The 19513-nt window shown below is 52.2% G+C and overlaps 1 protein-coding gene across 12 annotated transcripts in view; it reads left to right on the plus strand.

Annotated features, from left to right (window-relative positions):
- DENND1A (DENN domain containing 1A) overlaps positions 1-19513 on the plus strand; it is a 497055-nt gene that overhangs the window by 459233 nt on the left and 18309 nt on the right. For 10 of the 12 annotated variants that reach the window (XM_037164241.2, XM_037164477.2, XM_053667804.1 and 7 more), the window contains 2 exons: positions 12812-12871; positions 18979-19067. In XM_037164241.2, the coding sequence (XP_037020136.2) occupies positions 12812-12871; positions 18979-19067 (149 nt within the window). The remainder of the gene's footprint in view (positions 1-12811; positions 12872-18978; positions 19068-19513) is intronic. The other 2 variants (XM_037164323.2, XM_037164767.2) reach the window with 1 other exon arrangement.

A 19513-nucleotide genomic window follows, 5' to 3' on the forward strand; every position in this document is an offset into this window, starting at 1 on the left:
ATGCTACTGCCCATCAGCCACATGACTCCTTGGTGACAGCCACCTCCTGGCCCTCCCAGAGATGCCCCAGTCCCAAACACCTAGGTAGATGCCTGTCTGCACTTCCTGGAGAGGATGACCGTGGATACTTCCAAAGGGGCAGCAGGCCCAGCCTGGGTGAGGTGGTGCCCTGAGAGGTCAGGCAGAATGTAGCAGTCAGCACAAGGCCAGGGGACAGTGACTCTCCAGGTGTGCCGAGCAAGGGACTGTTCTCAACAGGGACCAGGAGGGAGAGAAGGAAGCTTTTGCCCCAGGGCTGTCTACCAAACACCTTCCATTGCCCAAACCATGAGACCAGCTAAGAATTCTTCTTCCCCTTCTCCTATCTTGGTGATTAAAAATCCTGAAGTCTTGGAGTTTTTAAGCAGGCAGAAACTTCGAGTTATTCTTTTATGCCCTCATCAATTCCTATATTCAACATATAATGAGGCATGTCAGGTACCAGGCCCTGACCAAGACCCCAGGGTCACAGAGGAATGAGATGTGGTCCTGCCATTGTGGCAGTTGTTGTCTTGGAGAGACAGTTAACCAATCATATAGAAAGAGAAAGACTAATGGACGTAAATATAGTGGCTGGAGGAGCCCTAAGGGTGTCTGGGGGAGCCAGGGCAGGCTTCTCAGAGGATCTGAGATCTGGATCTCAGGTGGATGAGTTGTCTATCAGGCAGAGCCAGAGCAGTGGGGCATTCCAGGTAAAGAGAATGATGTGTGAAGTGTAGGACAGTCTGTCTCTTCAGACTAGAGTGGAGAAGCAAGAAGCCAGGAGGCAGCTGGTAAGGTCCAGGGGCTGGACTGTGGAGGTGGGCAATGAAATGGCGAGGCCTTGGGAGAGTTGGAAACATCTTACAGGTGTTGAAAAGCCAGTGAGGGAGGATTTTTGAGGGAATGATATTTGAGATCACATTCTCGGGGGCCCCCACCAGGTGAGGCAGGAAGACCTCTAATGATGCAGCTAAAGTTCAAGCAGGAGCTAGTGGGAGCCTGACCTCAGATGCCGCTGTTGGGGGTGATGATGAGGGGAAAACTGGAGAGAGATCCAGGAGACCATTGGACAAAATTCTGTGAGGTGCTGGATGCCATCCGTGGGAGCTATGGACGTTCACTGTGAATGGCAGGAGGCTGGACACGGGCTGCATGTCTCTTCCCCAAGCCGGCACACTAATGGGATCTGAGGTGCCATTTAGGTGCACAGGGCGGGTGGCCACCTCCCCTTGCAACTCGGGGGGAAGGGCTCTGCTGAGGGACAGAATGACCAGCTCCGAGGAAATTGGGTCCAGTGACTTCCACCCTCACTGTCTGGTTTTTGCCCCAAGGCTGTCTGCCAGCCTTCCTCCTTTTCATATTCTCTCTGGGTTCTTTAACCAGGGAACCCAAAACTTATTCTACTCCTCACCCCCATCCCAGGATGTGGAATGTTATGGCTCCCAGTCTCCAGGTTGCCAGCAATATAGCCTCCCAGGTCAATTCTGCTGAAGATGATGTACAGTATTATGCAAAACCAAGTTTACGGGCAGACTGTTGAAATGCAAGCCTCTGCCTGTGATGGATGGAGAACATCCAGTTGTTTAGCCAACCACTTACAGTTTGTTGCAAACCTACAAGAACTATACACAGGCGTTGCTAGCTCAGCCTGTTATATCAAGGACCCCATAAATAAATAGCAGAGTGTGTCTTGGTGCACCAGGGCTAGAGTATAGAAATAGAGGCTCTGTATAAATACATATTTACAAGATAAATATATTAGTATGTTAGTATATGCAGCTGTAACCAAATCACCTGGTGTAGCAACCACCAAAAGCTCCAAGGGCCTGCCAAGTGATTGGCTTCCATCCATCTGTGTGCATCAGCATTAGACATGACCACTGGAGGGAAGGGGGTCCTCCTGCCCACTGACCTTGAGGCCTTTGAGTTGAGGCAAGTGGTGAGATTGCAGGTGGACACCCTGACACACAGCATTTCTGCCAAGGTGTGGAACTCACTGTGGCCGTGTGTTTCTACAGATGTCTTAAGGTCTGCCGCCAAGCAGAAGGCTGATTAGCACCAAGTTGCAGGATGTAATAGGTTGTACCTGCAGGAAAATGGCTGGTTGGTGGGTGGGGCAAGTTTTCTAATTATGCAGATTTGCTTTGGCTTCAGTAGGGAACCAGTGGGTTGACTATCCAAGTGACTCTTACCGGGGCCCTGTAACTTTCAGCCTTTCACCCTGAAGGCAGGGCTGCATTTTCAGAGAGTTGGTTCCTGTCTCGGCCACCCCTTTCTGAGCTCCGAACCCCACTGGGCATCTGGCTCTAACATCTGGAGCTCTGAAGAGGCAGCTGACAGAATGGCCGCTGGCGTGGGCGCCCCTCCCCTCTGTTGTAATGGCACAATGCTGGATTTCAGTATTTTAAATGAAAAATATATGCAGTTAGCTGTGCACTGACAATGTCCTTGAGGATTTGACAGTGAGATTTTCCAGCAGTTGGTCTTCGTTAGGATCCTGGCGGTGTTTAATAAGGCAGTCGAACTGCTGGCACCTTGGGTTCCTGTTTGTTCTCCGAGGGCTCCGGGGCTGCTGCGGTAAGCACATCGACCAGAGCTGATCATTACAAGGGCGTACGCCACCATGAATAAAAATGTCACACGTTTTCCCATCTCACAGCGGTACAAAATGTCAGTCCTGTCAAACACACATTGCAGGGAGCTGTGTGCAGTCCGTACAAATTGGAGAGCTGCATATTCCCCCAACCTTCTGATATTCTTCATTTGAAGCTGAAGAAAAACAGTTGTTAACCTATTAGCTAGGATTTTAAACTCTGCTGAGGCGGTGGAGGGTAGACTTTGACACAGATAGAAATGTATTCCAGGGTCCAGGAATTTTAAAACCAGGTTCTCCATCCATTTGTTCCAAGAGAAGAAAAAAAACCCCTCTGTCTAGTGAACCTGACTCTCTTTCTTTAACAGACACACTGGGGAAATTTGCGGGTATTTCACATCTAAGTTTCCTATTGCTTCCCACTTTTGCATTTCACTTAAAAAATCTCTTGCTTTTTGGGATAGCCCTGGGCCTCAACCTGTTAGACCAGAACACCCCTAGGTTGGAGGTTTTTCCTAATCCAACCCCTAGGTTGGAGGTTTTTCCTAATCAAAGCATTGCCACAAAAGTCGCCATCCTCATGGACAGAGCAACTCGAGTGAGAGGGACAAGGACGAGTTGGCCTGGATTAGTCAAATGCTGGGCGATGGCCCTACTGATAATTTGATGTTAGTTCCACGGTCTTGGCCAGCGTTTACTTTGCACTTACCAAGTGCTGGTCTTGTGCTCAGAGCCAAAGGTCCAGATGTAAAGTAGACACAGTGTCACCATCAAGGAGCCCATGATATTAGGGGAGAGACAGAAGAACAAAGCCTGGCTCTGTTGAGCCAGGAAGAGAGGGACCGGCTTTCAGGGAAGGGACAGAGGTTTGAGAGCTGAGCAGGGTTCATCAGGCAGGCGAGTGCAGGGAGGGCACCCAGGACAGGCACGTGTGTTGTAAGGGGCAGGGCAGGGTTTTGGGAGGCCAGACTGAAGCAGCTGCTTGTGGTAGGGTGGGACTTGGTTCTGGTGGGGCAGATGCTAATCTTAAGTGGCCTACCTGCCGAGGACTATCTACAGGGCCATGGTCAGCGCCCCAGGATACAGGTGGCCTCCGGGACCCTGGTGGCAGAACAATGTGAAGGCTGTCGTAATCCCTGGACTCCCTTTCCAGAGGTGGCTGTGCTATCCTGTCTACACAACTGCAAAATTAGGGGAAGATTCTTACTTTAATTTCCCGGTGCCGTAATGGTTGGGGTAGACATCATTCCAGAGATGATAAATTAGCCTTGGTTTTGCTGAGCTGGCCCTGGCCCTTAAATGTACTGAGCAAACCCTCACTGAGTCAGGATACGGCCTGCTGGAGTGCAGGCAGCTGCAAAGACAACTGTTTCTGTGTGGTTGGAATGGACAGAAAGTTCAGAGGATGTCGGAGGAGAACTCCCCAGGAAGGGGGAGCACCCTGAGTCTGGAGGCAATAGGTTTCAGCATCTTCCTTCTGCTGTTTGCGTTTTGGGTCTGTGATTTGTGTGCTGATGGAACAAGGGTGGGCTTCTTTAGGGTCAGACATCCCTGGGCTTGGATCTAGGCTTGGCCACCTGTGAGCTGTGAGGCCTGGGCAAGTTGGCCTCAGTTTTTCACCTGCCAAATGGGGATTCTACCTTCACTGCTGGTTTTTTAAGATCATGAGAGACTTGGCCTGTCATGTTCCTAGCACAGGGCCTGGTACATAGTAAGTGCCAGAAAACAGTAGCCCCTGCTGGCATCAGAGGGAGATCATCTCTCCCAACATCTGGAATCCCCTTCTCATATCCCCCACCTCCTGGGAATGTCACCCTGGCACCTTTGATGGCATCCCAGATGACTACACTAGTGTAGGTAGCAGCAATGCACATCCTCCTCCTTCCCTTGTCTGGGCAGAGAATGGCATGCGTCAGCAAAGCTCCTTGCCCCTGTCTGGCCACCAGCCGCATCTGGTGCCCGACCTCGAGCCACCAATGGGATGCCACCTATTCAGACCCAGCAGCTGCACCTGACTAAAAACAAAAGACTTCCCTCCCACACTCCACTGCTGGCCCTCCTCCCTCCCCTGCCTCTGTCCCCCAAGCGGCTGGGGTCACCCAGCCCCCTGCAGCCTTCTCTCACAGCTGCCTCGCTGCTTTTGTTCAGCATGTGAACTTCCCCGTCAGCCGAGCTCCTTGCACGGGAAGTAATCAGGGATCTTGACAAGGCTTCAAACCACAAATGCCACTACAAATTAACCAGCACCACTACAAAATACTACTCCTGTCAACATCGGGGAGGAACGCGCTGCTCTTCGGGCCCAGCCTGCGTCTCCTTCAGCTCGGCACTTGCTGCAGAGAAAGTGCCAGGCCCAGCCTGAAAGAATAGCCTCTTGAGGTGACATGTGGATGCAGCAGAATCCTAAGCACGCCCTCACCCTCTCCAAAGACCCTGGCTTACAGGCCCAAGAGCCACCTCGGTCCTAAACACCCCCTCGCAGATGGTGCCACTGGACAGCAAGTTGCAGGGCACGTTGACCCCTCCCCTTAGACTCTAACAACTGCAGACAGAAGGCAACCCCCTCTGGTTTCCTCGCTGTGCTGTACAAATCTGAACGAGAGGCTGCCGTCTCCCTGTCTGTAGAACGTGGGTCATGGTAGAGCCTCTCTCCAGAGTTTGAGGACTGACTGGGATATTCTGAATAACACCCAGCCCATCGAGGGTGCTCCAAGATGAGGACCCCTTCCAGCCTCCCTCTCCTGTGAAGAAGCATCTCCTTCTTGCCCCACGTGGGCAGGATGGAGACTTCTTCCTCAGCCATCGTGTACAAGTTTGTCCTGTGGAGCATCGTGCAGGGAGCATCCCTCCAGATAATAGCCTGGAGCTTCAAGTTACTTCTGTAGCTGCTCGGGTCCTGAGGATCCCAAGGTCCCCAGGATCCCAAGGTCCCCTCTTGGGGCCCAGGGCCCTGCCCAGTGCTGTCGGCACAGAGCAAGTACTGTGGGACACCAGCGCCCACCGCTCTCCAGCTGTCCTTGCTAGAACTCAGAACCAGAGGCAAGCATTTGATCCTCCCCAACAAGCAGGATCAGCTCTGCCGAAAGTGGACAGAGAGGATTGGAAATAATGACAGGAGTTGGGACAGGCGAGAGCTGTGCCTGAGAGAGCTAGTTGGGCATTTCAAAGGAGACACTCCACACAAATATGGCTTCAATACACTCCTTTTTGGAGGCATATCAAAAGAAGCCCTCTTTTATTTCCATACCTTGCATAATAGCAGCTTTCCAGTCCCGAGGAGTTAGAGGAGCCTTGCTCCCGGCCCAGAGGCCCTTTGTGAAACCACAGAAAGCTTTGTCTTCCTCTCCCAGCCGGGGCTGTTTCATGCCCAGGTCAGAGCATTGATGTGGCTACTAGCCAGGAAAATTAACCAGGTGAACTGTTTCCTCGTTAAACGGTGACAGAGTTTAATTGTGAATTTTCTCTTTTACCCTCTTCATTCCTGACAGTGTATCTGGTTGGGGCCTGTCCCCAGCACAGAGAAATCCCCAGCAGCTATCCAGCCCCTCTCCCCCACCGTGGTTGCGGGGCCTCCTCTGTGTGAGCTAGACAGGAGTCTGATGGGAAGGGGGCAATTCTGAGCCCCGTTCAGACACAAAGGATCTGAGCACACCCCACCTTTTCCATCCCTCAGAAGGAGAAGCTGCAGGGACCTCGGCCGCTTCCCCAGGCAGGTTGCCTCCCCACCCCAAGCTTTGTATGCACAGTGCTTGGCCTTCAGTGAAACTGGTTGGTCCCTGTGGCTTCAGGTGTCTGTGTTTTTCCTCCTTTCCTGTACCACAGTCCCAGGTTGGGGTCTGGTCTGTCACCTCACTGACTTGGACATTTCACTTGTGTGGTCATAGGTAGTACCTGTCCTTCCCGCCCCCCGCCCACCCGAGCCTGCTTTCCCAGCTGTGACACAGGGATGCTGCTTCTGATCTCGTAGGATGTGGAAGGGGTAGTCCAAGGTGTGACCTCCATGGGGACCAAGTGAATCCCCATATTGGATCTTAAACAGCTGGCCCCTTTCCACATACATCACAGGACCCCTGCCTCGCCTGCAGTTACCGTGAGATGAACTCTTTGACCCCCTTCTGAAAGCATGTCATCCGTTGTTCTGTGTGATTTGGGGGAAGTCTTTGCCTTCCCTCATCAGTGAAACGGGGTGGTGACCCTCATTCCGGCATGAGGATTCCCTGGGCTAGCAAGATTGCTGGTCAGGCACCAGGAACAAAGCTCCACCCACCATGTAGGGTGCCCCATCCCCTGCACACACTGTGCCCTGCCCCGAGTCCAGCTCCTGGCAGCCGAGCACTCTCCATCCAGCAGCCCCGTGCAGGGCACCCACTCATGCATGCTGCCCAGGTAATTAAGTTGATATTCCAACAGGACTTCCCCTCCTGACCTTTTGGAAACGATGTGTTTTGCTGCATCAACAAATTAACTGCAAATCAGATGCTGTCCTCATAAATGTGGGTTACATATCCAATGAGCATACTCACCTGGCCGTGTGGCTGACAGATAAAAATGCCAAGGGCCAGGCAAAGGCCATAGGGTTCCTCCCTTCCCCAGGACATCTGTCAATCACACTTTCAGGCTTACCCTCGTGTCCACATCTTCCAGCAGTCACTTGGCCGGGGGTAGTGAGTTGAGAACATGGAGTCTGGGCAGGCCTCTGTGGCTAGAGGGTCGCTCTGTCCTTAAACACCCACCCATCTTCTTCTCTGGGGACATGGCAGTCTCTCCCGCCTGCACCCACACTTCTTAGACAGTTTAGACCCTGTCCTATGTGCCCCCCACCAGCCACTCTGAGGTCCTCCCTGTCTTCAGAGTCACCCTTGTCTAGTCTTGTCAGACCACAGTGGTTTCCCTGCACCGGGCACTGGAATTCCCTACCACCCCATCTGATAGAAGACCCCCTCCTTTGTACCTCCACAGACTCAGCACCCCTCCATCCCCTCCCTCAGAGTGGGAGCACTGTGAGGGCGGTTCACGGGTGCACCCCATGTCTGTGTAGAGCACTGTTTGGTAAATGAATCATGTGGCTCTGGAAAGCACCAGAAAGAGATGCTCAGATAAGGAAGGGGAAAAATGCCATCATTCTCGCTTGCCAGCCTTTTCTCTAACAACAGAGGCTAACTTCAGAAGGGACGAGGATCAGAAAAGCCATGTCAGAAAGGATTCCAGATGACTTTGGGAATGGGGGTTGACAAGGATAGCACGATGACTGAGAATTCCCGCTTATCTTAGTGCTTGCTACTAGTTCTGTGACCTCGAGTAGTCCCTTAACCTCCTGTTCCCTGTCTCTATAGCAGGGGAATAATTATTCTCTAACTCGCTTCACCAGGGGATCTGAGGCTCAAAGGAAAGAGGAGAAGTAGAAATGCTTTGAAAGGGAAACACATCATATAAATAGAAGAGATTACTATTAAAATCCAGTCTCCTTCAGTAGTGCTTAACTAACAGTGAACTCCCTTGGAAAAACAAGGTCCTCACGTCCACAGGGCTTTTCTGGGAAGACTTGTGGGTCCAACGGGAGGACAGAGGATTGGATGGTCCCGTTTCCTCATCAGGCTGCCGGGCCAGAGCTCCACACAGCTGTACTGCACTCCCGTGAGCATCCTCACACCAGGGCTTGTGGCTCAGGGGTTATTTCTGTTTTATATAAGAATCGACTAAGACTTAGGTCAAGTAACCCACCCAAGTGGCAGAACCAATACTGAACTCAGCTAGAAAATGACAGAGCCGAGACGTGAACCCATCTGTGTCTTTCCAACCCAAAGTTTATTTCTTGTGTTTTAGCCCAAATACTTGTACTCCAAGAAAGCTATTTTTCTGTGATGTAGGTTAAATTCCGTTAGACCATACATTCCTTAAGGATAAAGGGTGTGTCCTCTCCTGAGTCCCCTGCCCTGGCCCAAATAGTTGTTCCTTAAAAGTGCACGGGAGGAATCATTCCACCCCAACTAAACATGACCTTCAGGAGGGCAGCTGCTTGTGTCAATCATGGAAGCCCCAGCTCCAGAAGGGCCAGATGACTCATATGATGGAACTCTCCTTAGCAACAGATTGCTCGGAGCCCAGCATTTTTGAACTCACTTAAAAAGCAGTAGTCAATACAGCCATTTCGATCCAGTAAGGGAACTGAGGATCACATAAACATTTCTGTGCCAAGGTGCCTCAGCCTCTCTACTCTCTGCTTCTGCTTTAGGGGTCTTCCGATTTAGCCACCTCCCCATCCAGCAGTGGGAAGAGCACTGTCGTCCTGTCCCTCTGTATTGGGAAGTATGTCCTGGCAGCCCCATGATAACTCCTCCTCCAGGAAGGAGGGGCACCACACAGCAGTGCGTCCATGCCCACCTGGCCTTGGCGAAGTGCCGTCATGCACCCTGCAGTGGGACCCTCACGGTCATGCCAGGACATTTATGCCATATTACCCTTCCCTGGTGTCTTTAAATCCCCCAGGTGTACTCTGCTGGCTTCTGGGTTGGATGTGTTCAAGGGGGTGCTTCCTTCCCACCATTTATAAACTCAATTGCCAAAGAGTCAACACTTCCTAGTGACAATCAAAGGAGGGTTAGTTGATTATGGGATCTGGAAAACTAACATTTGTTGAGTTTCTCTGTGAAACCTAGGAAGTTTCAGCCAAAGATCATTTGCTGAGCACCTGTTATGTACCTAGTGTTATACTAGACCTGCAGAAAAATAGAGAAATAAGACTAGTGAGCTGATATTTACAACAAGTGCACTCTGAATACACCTGGGCTGGAAGAGGGTGTGCACCTGACCCCCACTGTGCAGAAAAGGACAGGGAAGGCCTCCTGGGGGAGGCAGTGCTTAAGGCCAAATAAGAAGCACAAAGGATGAGACAAAAGGAAATGGGAGGGTGTTTCAGGCAAAGGGACCAGCCTGGTAGCACAAGAATGCATGAGGCATTCTGGGAGAGCTCAAGGCCGGCAGGGCTAGTGGGCCCATGGGAGCTCCAGTGGCAGGAGGGCTGTGCTGGAGTTGAGACGGCAGAGGTTTGTGGGCAGGCCCAGAATCTGCACATGGCATTTTCCAAGGGGTTATGAATGGGCATTACAGGGAACGTGAATCTGTGTTTAAGTAAATTTGGGGAACAGAATAAGAAAAAAAGCAGTCTCTTCCCAAAAGCAGCCTGAGGTGACCTCTGACAATGTTCACTATTTACTTGAGCCAGGAACCCCACACACTCATACAAACTAAGGGGTTCAAATTTTCGTGTCCACTTTAAGAACACTTGTGAAGCTGCTTGGGCCATCAAGGGTTTGCGTATCTGAAAACTCACCGAGTACCAGAGGATGTCACTGTGTGGAAGCCACGTGTCCCGTTCCATCATCGCACGGTGGAGGCCGAAGAGTGGGGCAGGACACGGTCAGCAGCCCAAAGAGTGCAGAATTTTTGCTGCACATGCTTAAAAAAGCAAAGAGTAACACAACTTCAGGGTTTAGACGGAGACTCTCTGTCATTGAGCACATCCAGGCAAACAAAGCTCTGGTGCGGCACAGAATTTACAGAGCCCGAGGGCGGATTCACCCACACAGGCTCTCCCAGCCACACCAGAAGAGGAGGTGGCGCAGAAGAAAAAGGTGTCCCAGGACAAACTGAAGAAACAGGAACTTGTGGCCCAGCAGTAAATTCAGCACCAAATAAATGCTAATAAAGGGTTTTTGGGGTTTTTTTTTTAAGGAAAGAAAAAAGGAGTTATTAGTGTTTTGCCTGTTTAGGGTGGATTTTTTGTTGCAACGACTTCCTTTGCTGTGCCAACAGTCATTGTGAATCTCCAAACGGAGCAAGACAGTGCCAGCGTTTCCCAGACTCGTCTGGCTGGAAACCTCCTTTTCTCCCTTCGTACAGTGCGTCTCCCTAATGGTGTTTCTCAGAATACACTTCGGGAGGTGCCAGCCTTCCACCAAGATGATTTAAGCTGGCAAGTGACATGATAGGGCGTGTGCTGTTTTGTTTTAATTCCGCTGTGGAATGAGTATGGAAGATGGATTGGGAGGCAGGGAAACCTGCTCATGTGATTGTTGCCGATGTGTCCTGGCAGGATTGTGAGAGATGGTGGTGAACATCATCTCACTGAGTCTTCGCAACAGCCCCCTCGGGTGGGGATTGCTGTTACCTGCAGGTACCAACGAGGCTGGAATGGTTAAAGCCACCATCCCAGAGGAACCCGGAGGGCAAGTGGGGGGCCGAAGTTCAGTCTGAGACTGTGTGCCTGCAGAGGCTGCCTCCTGAACACGCTGCCACACTGCCACCCCTGCCAGCGAGAAGGGATGCGTCCAGGTCATAGGTGATAAGGGTCATGGAGCTGGAGGAGTAGAGGGCTGAGCACAGGGTAGCAGATGGGGAGGGGGACTGTGTGTGAGAGCGAGGCGTCTGGGCACCCGTGGAGGGCGGTTCCCATTACCTGCCCTCTGCCTTCCTCCTGATGAGCTGAGTGAGTTGGGACGTTCAGAGGGTGTCGTGCTGCTCCCGGGACGGCCTCCAACTGAAGAAGGCTCACTGAGCTCAGGCTGGCCTGCATTCCCACTGATGGCACAGCATCTGGAAAGCCACCATCTCTTTCCATCCAGATGAGCTCCCAGTTCCCCTCAGCCACTCTGTTAGGCCCGTGCAGGGATCCAGGGCTCCTGAGACACAGCCCCTCCCCTCCAGGAGCCGGGCTTAGAGAGTGAGAGTGAGGAGTGAGGCAGGTTTGTGCTCTGCAAGTTCCCTCCAAACAGCTGAAGCTCTAAAGCACTGTCCCAGTGAAATGTCACAGAGCCACACATGCAAGTCACATGTGGAATTCTAGTATATTTAACCCAAATATCCAAAATGCTTTCACATCAACATATAACCATTATTAAGAGTCGCTGAGATATTCTACATTCTTTTTTCAAAGTAACCCTCTGAAATCCAGTGTGTTTTGATCTCACAGCATATCTTAATTCAGACTCCCTGAAAGTGGCCATCAGCTCCTGAAGTGGGCAGTGCGTGCCTAGACTTTGTCAAATAATGATGTCCCAATCCTAAACCACGTGGCTGAGTGGGCAGGAAGCCACTGGAGGCCCCTGCAGGGTTTGCTGGGGGCCTGGGTCTCCGTTCTGTGGACTTTTCTTCTCCTGATTCTGCCTGCCCTTCTCCCACACCGGTCAGGGTGTCAGAGCGGCAGGCTGTCGAAAGGACAAAGCTTACCTCGAGATAAAGGGCTCGAGAGTAGAGCCGAGAAGTCTGTGCTGTATTGTTTTTTATTCAGATCCTGATTTCAAAAGCCAAGCATTTTGTACAAATTACATTTGTTCATCAGACATTTATCAAGCACATATTTTCTTCATAGGCACAAGGATTTGAACATTTGAAGGGCAGTGGGGTCAAATACATGGTGACAGAAGGAGGCTTGACTTTGGGTGGTGAACACACAATGCTGTACACACAGATGACGTATAACGGGCGTGTACTTTGAAACCTCTGTAACTTTATTCATCTGTGTCACCTCAATGAACAATAAAATTTTTTAAAAGGAAAGATAATGGGACATGGGGCAGACACTGCCTGTCTGTGGTAAGTCCCATGTAGCAGGGAGCGCCTGACCCGGGCACGGTCTTAAAAGATGATCGAGTGTTTGCCGGGCAGGTCAGGACCAAGTGGGTCATCTCACCCACCCAGAGGGCAGGCGGGAAACAAGGCGTGAGAACCCAGAGCCCGTGGGGGTCTGCCCAGGTAAGCATGGGTGGGAAGGGTCTGCGCGCGCCACTGCAGAAGCTGATTTGGCATGCTGGCCAAGAACTTTGTTGCACCGTCACCCGAGGGCAGGAGGCAAGCAGGGCGGGGCACACAGCAGAGGTCTCCAGGCTGGGGTGTGACATCATATTGCACTTCAGAAAATCCCCATTGGCCTGTGTGGAGAATGGCTGGAGATGACCCAGGCAGGGGTGAGGGTAGAATGAAGAAATTAGCAGAAGGGAGGATCTCCGGAATGGAACTTGCAGGAGCCAGAGACGCCCGCCGGCTGATGCGAGGGTCAGGAGCAGGTGGCATCCAGGGTTGTCCTCAGGCTATGGCTTGGGGACAGGATGCTTACTCTTGAGGTGTGTGTGCAAATGGTGTGTGCAAATGCATCAAACCCTCTCCATGTGTACTGATGTTTTAAGTTTCGCTTTAATACAGCCACAAAGACTCCTCCGTCCTACTCGCCCGCCGCCTCCCAAGATACAGCGCTCGAGGCCCGTGAGTAGCCAGTGGTTCTGCCTTCCCTCCTAACATTGCCTGGGCCGCTGTCCCCGCCTGACTAAACCTCCTCTGGAGTTGGAACTCAGCTGCCTTGCAAAAGAAAACTGGGGATTGGGATTTCCAGCTTCCCTCTCTGCGTAGCATGAACCCGAACTTGCATTTTCTGGGCTTCTCTCTCCTTTTTGTGAAGCAGTTCAGGGACTTGCAGGTCAGAGCTGGAGGTCGTGGGGGCCATGTGGTGTGTTTGCCGTGCGTGCTGCACTGGAGCAGGTCTCCGAGGCTGAGCCATGGTTTTAGCCCATGAGCTTTCAAGCCCTGCTCCAATGGCCTCTTCTCACAAAGTCCTGCAGCAGGGTCTCAGTTCCACCAGATCCGGGTTTGGCAGTTCATTCTCAGGGGCAGAGGCTCCACCCCAAGAATGTGGCGCGGCGCAGATGGAGACAAGTGTTCCTTCTCTGGCAGGCTCATGTGGAGCTCGGTCCCCACACAATGACATTCGGCAAACCCAGCAACACCTGGCAAAGGGTTAGGCAAGAGGGGAGACCCAGCGGTGTTTTTTAGGGAAATGCCATGGAAAAATAGTGTGTGGGTCCTAAATTCAGCCACAGTGAAGTCATTTGCCTTATAAGCTCAGACTTTGGCCATGCTAAGGCCTAATAACTTTAGCAGGTTCCTTTCAAGCGGGAAACGTGCCAGGTTCATTCGATGGGGGCCATGTACCAAGAGAAGAGTCTGCTGTTCCCAGCAGTCACTGCTGCAGCCCAGCAAAGGGGGCAGGCTCCCACCCGGTGTAATCAGGGTTTCCCACCAATGGGTGTCCAGCGCCCCCCTCCAGTGCACGTGTCCAAATCCATCTTGTGGAAAGTGTGGAGGCCATGGGGGGCAGGTGGCCAATCTGAGCTGGCTGTTTTTAATCTTTGGGGCACCAGCGCTGGTTGGTGACTGCTGTCTGGGTGGATGTAGGAAAGTTCCAGGGTGCTTTTTTCCTTCCGTTCCCTACCATGTGCAGGAGATAGAGGGCCAGGATGGAGGCTGGGGGGATTCGGATGCCTTCACCTGCAGTAGTCGGGACGGATCTGTCTGGTTGCCCACCCAGATGGTGGTTGGCATGGCTGTCAAGGGGCTGGAGTGTTTCTGCTCGCTGTCATTGGGAGGAAGGCACAAGCAGCACAAAGAAACCAGTTTGGGGGACAGGCAGCGCCTTCCGAGCCAGACCTTCTGTGATTCAGTGACAGTTTTGTGCAGTCATCAGCAACACAGGTTTGGGGCGTAGACAGAACTGGACTTGAGTACCGCAGCCGTGTTACTAGGGGCAAGTGCTGATGTTCTCTGAGCCTCACTCTCTCTGTAATGTGCCCTCCTTCTCAGAGGGTTTTGTAGGTGACATTGTAAAGCACCTAGCACAGAGTCTGGCACACAGTAGTTCTTAATGTTCCTAACAAGTCCTTAAATCTTACAGCCTCTGAGGAAGGATGTGGTTTCTTAATAACCACCATCTGCCTAGGGTTTTTCTAGTCAGCAGATCATTTTAGGCACATCATCTAATTGAAGCTTATAGTCACTCTGACAGAGGCACTGTCTCCGCCCAGTTTAAGAAAGAGAAAACTGATGCTTGGTGACCTTGCTCACATCCCTCGACTATAGATAGAAGTCACCAGACCCAAGAACCCATGGTCTCTCGAGTGTACCAGACTCCCTGGAGCCCCCATCTCCATTTCCATGGAGTTTATCCTCATATAACAAACAGGGCAGAGCTTCAACTGAGGAAAAAGTATTCAGCGTACAGCGGGGCTTCTGTGGAATCTCTAAGGCAGCATTAGACCCTGGCAGGGACGCAGAAGTGAAGAGTATTAACACTCGCTGAGCATCTTTCGTGTGCCTGGGACTGTGCTAGGCACTTGCATAGTAGTTTGTTTTTATACCAGCCCATAGCAGACACATGCTGTTTCCCCATTTGCAGCCGAGCCCCCAGAGATAGTAGGAGGCCAAGCCAGCTGGCCTTCACTCCCAGGCCGGTCTGTGCACTGCCTCTCCTTGCGCCTCACGGAGCAGCTTCTCCTTAAGCCACAGGAACCTGGTGGGTAGCGCTCAGAATTCCCCGAAGAGACTGGGGCCCAAGGCAGGCAGGGACTCTTAGAAAGCAGCATATGGGTCAGGGTTGCTCTCCTTGGTAAAACTCAGGTGCGGGAGACAGCGCCCATGGACTCTGCTGTCTTGCCAGTGCGGGGACTCATGCAGTGTGGGGTCACAGAGGAGGCCACATCCTCTAGCACTGAGGGTATGGGAATGCAAGTATGTCCCCAAGAGAGAAAAGCCTGCCCCTGTGCTGGGGCAGGAGGCGACTAGTCCCCTTGGGTTATGGTGCACTCAAGAGGCAGGGTGCTGGCAGAACCAGTTCTTGTGGGCATGGAAGTCAGAAATGTCTGCCCTGGTTTGAATCACAGCTTGGCCACTTCCTGGCTGTAACTTGGGCAAGATGCTTATCTTCTCTGAGCCTTAGTTTCATCATCTGGCAAATGGGCTTAACAACAACTGCCTGGTGAAGGTGATGAAGCCATATGCGGGTAGTGCCTAGCACAGTCCCTGGAATGAAGTGGGCACATATACTCAACTTCTGCCAACCCGAACACCTTCTGCCAAGCAGGGTCACTATGAGACTAATTTGGGAATCCTGGAAGGTTTGTGCTTTCTGGAAGCTGTGGTCCTCAGTGTCCCATGGTCTGTTCACTCCAAATGCACTTATGCAAACATGTTGAGTGAACACCACTGCACACTGGGGGCAAACCTGGAGGAGATGAGGTATGGAGCCCCCAAGGGCCTCAGAGAGGGTGGTCTGACAAGCTCCTGTGTCACAAGTTACTGGCCCCAGCTGGGCTTTGCTGGGTCACCCAGCTGCAAACATCCTGGGCAGGAGTGTAGCCACTGGCCCAGGTTGGCAGGAGCCTGGAGGCTAGCCACTCAGCCTTTCTGGAAGGGGCTTTGTTGCCTGGCACCTGTGGCTGGAGTTCAGATGTTACTAGAGGGCTTAGATTTCCTTTTTAAAAATAGAAAAAGGCAAGAGCAGAAGAAAGCCTTGCCAGTATCTGGTGGACCAAGGGGAGTGGGCTGGGGTGTGTGGGGGAGAGGCAGGCTGTGGTCCGTTGCATGTGAAGTGCTTTATAAGCTCTGTATTTATTATTTCTTGCTCACCATCAAAATCAAATGTACTCAGTGCTTTTGTATTCAATACACATTTAACCCTGCCGACTTAGATTTCTCAGGTTTTAAATCCGGTGGGGAATTGGCTGGTTTCCCAACTTTCCCCTCAAGTCCCCCTTGAACAGAGCTCAAAATCCCTGTTTAGCATTTTCTCCCCTGGCGCTGCTGGGATCCTAACACTGGCTGGCGGGGCCAGGCAGGCGCTGTTGTGCATGTGGTTCCTCCCTCGGCCCCAGCCCCCTGCCTTTCCTAAGCACCCCAGAAAGACGGATGTGATCGCTGAAATATGACAGGCCCGTTGTCTGCATCATCTTGTGATTCGGGCTTAATTAAACCATTTTGTCTCTGTGTGTCTGCCTTGGTGTGGCTGTAACTGGAGTTCTGAGGCCGTGCGTGTGTGTGTGTGTGTGTGTGTGTGTGTGTATGTGTGTGTGTGAGAGAGAGAGAGAGAGATTGGTGCATGTGTCTTCGCCTCATGTGTGTGCCTCTTGAGTATGTATTTGTGAGACTGTACATGTTGGCATCTCGAGGCCTGTGCATGTCTCTGGGTGGTTGTCTGTGAGTATAATTTTGTCTCTGGCTTTGTCCACGCCAGTCAGGTATGTGTAGCTCTGGGTGTGACTGTACTGGTGTGGGTGACTGACTGTCCCCAGGCCTGTTGTGCCTTTCTCCCCACCCCCCGCCTCCCCTGCCTCCGTGCTCCCCTCCTCACCACCCCCCTCTCCTGCTCTGTCTGTTTTATCATCCCTAATGAAGCAGTCTTCTCCATCGATCCTGCTGATTGCCAGCCCATTCCTTTTGTTTGTTGGCGCTGAGCCATTCAGCGGCACTCTGACAGCTCAGCTCGTCTAATTAGCTCTGTTGTTCTTTTTCCCCATGTTTCACCACGTTGCAAGTTCAGTTGAGGTTGCCACAAACTTAATCCCTCCATTTCAGCCACAAGTTCACATTCCTAACCCTCCTTTATTGTAGCAAGGAGCGGCCATGTGCAAGGACAGGCTGACAGGCCTTGATGTCTGCCCTCTCCTTAATCCCCCCCCCAGCACCCTCGGGGCAGGGCAGAGTTTCTCCCTCGCCCCAACAGTACCCCCGCCTTAGTGGTGAGAAGTCTGGGGGAGGGTTCCAGCCAGGTGATCCTGTTTACTAGCTGCCTCTGGCTCTAGTCCGGAAAAGCAGTTCACAGTTAGAATGGGTGGGGGCGTATCCACTCGTGTACCCAGCAAATGGTGGCTGGTTGTCTGCTTTGAGGCAGGCGCTGCGCTAATAACAATGGTAATAACAGCAACACTATTATGCACTTCTTCGATTCCAAGCAGCAGTGCTCATTTGCTTCTAAAAATCTTGTTAAGTGACCCCTCGAATACCAGACACTGAGCAAGAAGCTAGGCAAGGGTAAGGCCATCACAAATCAAATCCCCTAACGCCCCACCCCTGCTTCCTTTTGTTATTGACAAGCCCTCAGAGAAGCAAGGTGAGCCTTTATGGAGCCCCACTTTGTGCCAGATAAAAGTCAGTGGAGCTTCACAGTAGCTCCACAGAAGAAGACAGCAAGTTTGGTGGGATGCGTTTCGGTTTTGTTTGTTTCGTTTTGTTTTTTGCCACATTTCTCAGTTGCCAGAGGAGGCTGAGATCAGACTGGCCAATCCACAGGAAAAATTTTGGTTAGATCAGACCTGCAGAAACTGGAGGACCTGGTTAGACTCTATAAAGACTTGTCTTTTATGCAGCCAACTTCTGTGACCTGCGTTCCTAAGCCATTATGCTGTGTTGCCCACAAATTGCATGGGGCACATTCAGAGAAAAGGGCAGGTAGGAAATGGAGTTTGCGTGTCCCCTTCCCTGTCCAGTCTGAGAACCTCAGCCATGGTGGCATTTCCTACTTGGTCCCTCGCCTGCAGGGAGAGAGTAACCCGCCCCCCCCCCCCCAGCCCCGGCACTGGATACTCAGTATTTTTATCAGCAGTGAAACCCACAGGTAGCCTGTCTTAGCTTAGCTCTCTCCCGGCCCCCTCTGGCACTGGAAATGTTTGGAGATGACTGTGTCAAATTTAAAGCCGTGTAACATTGATTACATCAAGTGAGTATCCTGCAAGGGGCACTAGAAATTCTCAGCCTGACTCCCATCACAAGCTCTGTTGGGGGAGAGGATGTCTTTTCTATGAGCCCTCGCCTTGGCTTTCAGGGGCGGTGGGTCAGGGTAAAAACAGAACCCAAAACCCATCTTGCCACTGCAGTCCAGCTATGGGTTAGGAAGGTGTGTGCTTCATTGTCAAGCACACCAACCCGACCCACCCTGGGCGGAGTAGCCCCCGGGTGCATGGAGTCCGGGCTGAGCCCTGCTGGGGGCTGCGCAGGACACCAGGGGAATAAAGGTGATGTTTATGTCGCTCTCCGGTGCTGTTTGCTTTCTTCCCCCCTCCCATTTAGAGGGGAAAAGAAGTATCTTGTAATTCAGTTGTAAAAAGAATGAAATAAGCACGTGAACCCTAAAAACAAAGCTTGAGTGAAACCTTTCTTGTGCTACCAAACCAATCTCTGGGTTCTAGAAGGCAGCCAGCTGGACTTAGCATTAGGAGGGCCTCCTCAGTCCGGATCCCATGTGGACAGAACCTCACTGAACCCTCACGGCAGCCCTGCAGGGGGACAGAGGAACTGTCCCCCTCCCTGCGGGTGAGGAAGCCACACCTTTCAGCAGAAGACCCGCTCCCACTTGAGGGCCCACGTCCCAGTCACGTGTCTGCTACCCACTCAGTGGCAGTGTTTCCAAATAAACAGAACCTTTGTAGCCGGTACTGCGCCAGCTCCCCAACATTCATTTTGGGGCCACTTTGCTGAAACTTTAGAAAGTTCTATATGGCTTTTCCAACTCACTCCTTCTTGGGGATTTTCCCCTGTGCCCATTCCAGGTGCGCCCTCCCCGTCCACATGTCGCTAAGAGACCGAAGAGCAACATCACGGTGGAAGGCCGGAGGACATCTGTCTCGAGCCCTGAGCAGTGAGTACCCCACTGCTCCCCTCCCCTCTGTCTGCTAGACTAGCGGGCCAGCACCTCGCGGGGCCCACGCTGCAGTCCAGCCTTTGAAAGTCTTCCCTGGAGTCCAGAACAGGTATTTCACAAAGGGGCAAGTCAGGAGCAAGGCTTGACCTTCAGTGCTGGCTCTGTTGGCAGTTGTCCACCAGTGGGAGGCCCCAGAGGCCAAAGAGCCAGCCACCTGGGCTGCATTTTGAGCAGTGATGCCCAAAACATACTCGGACAGGCTCAGAAAAAGGTTCCAGGCCTTTTCTGAAGGTCAGGAGGAGAGTTAGGAACCTGGTCGAGGAGGTGACTTAATGAGGGCCTCCACCCTCCTGGCCCTGGGGTGCTTGAGGCCTCCGGAGCTCAGATTTATACACAGAGCTGTCCCATCCCCTTCCACACCCCCACTTCACTCCCCTGTGCCA

This window comes from Artibeus jamaicensis, unplaced genomic scaffold (assembly GCF_021234435.1).
Source record: "Artibeus jamaicensis isolate MK-2021 breed Jamaican fruit bat unplaced genomic scaffold, CSHL_Jam_final contig_471, whole genome shotgun sequence".
Lineage (NCBI taxonomy): Eukaryota > Metazoa > Chordata > Mammalia > Chiroptera > Phyllostomidae > Artibeus > Artibeus jamaicensis.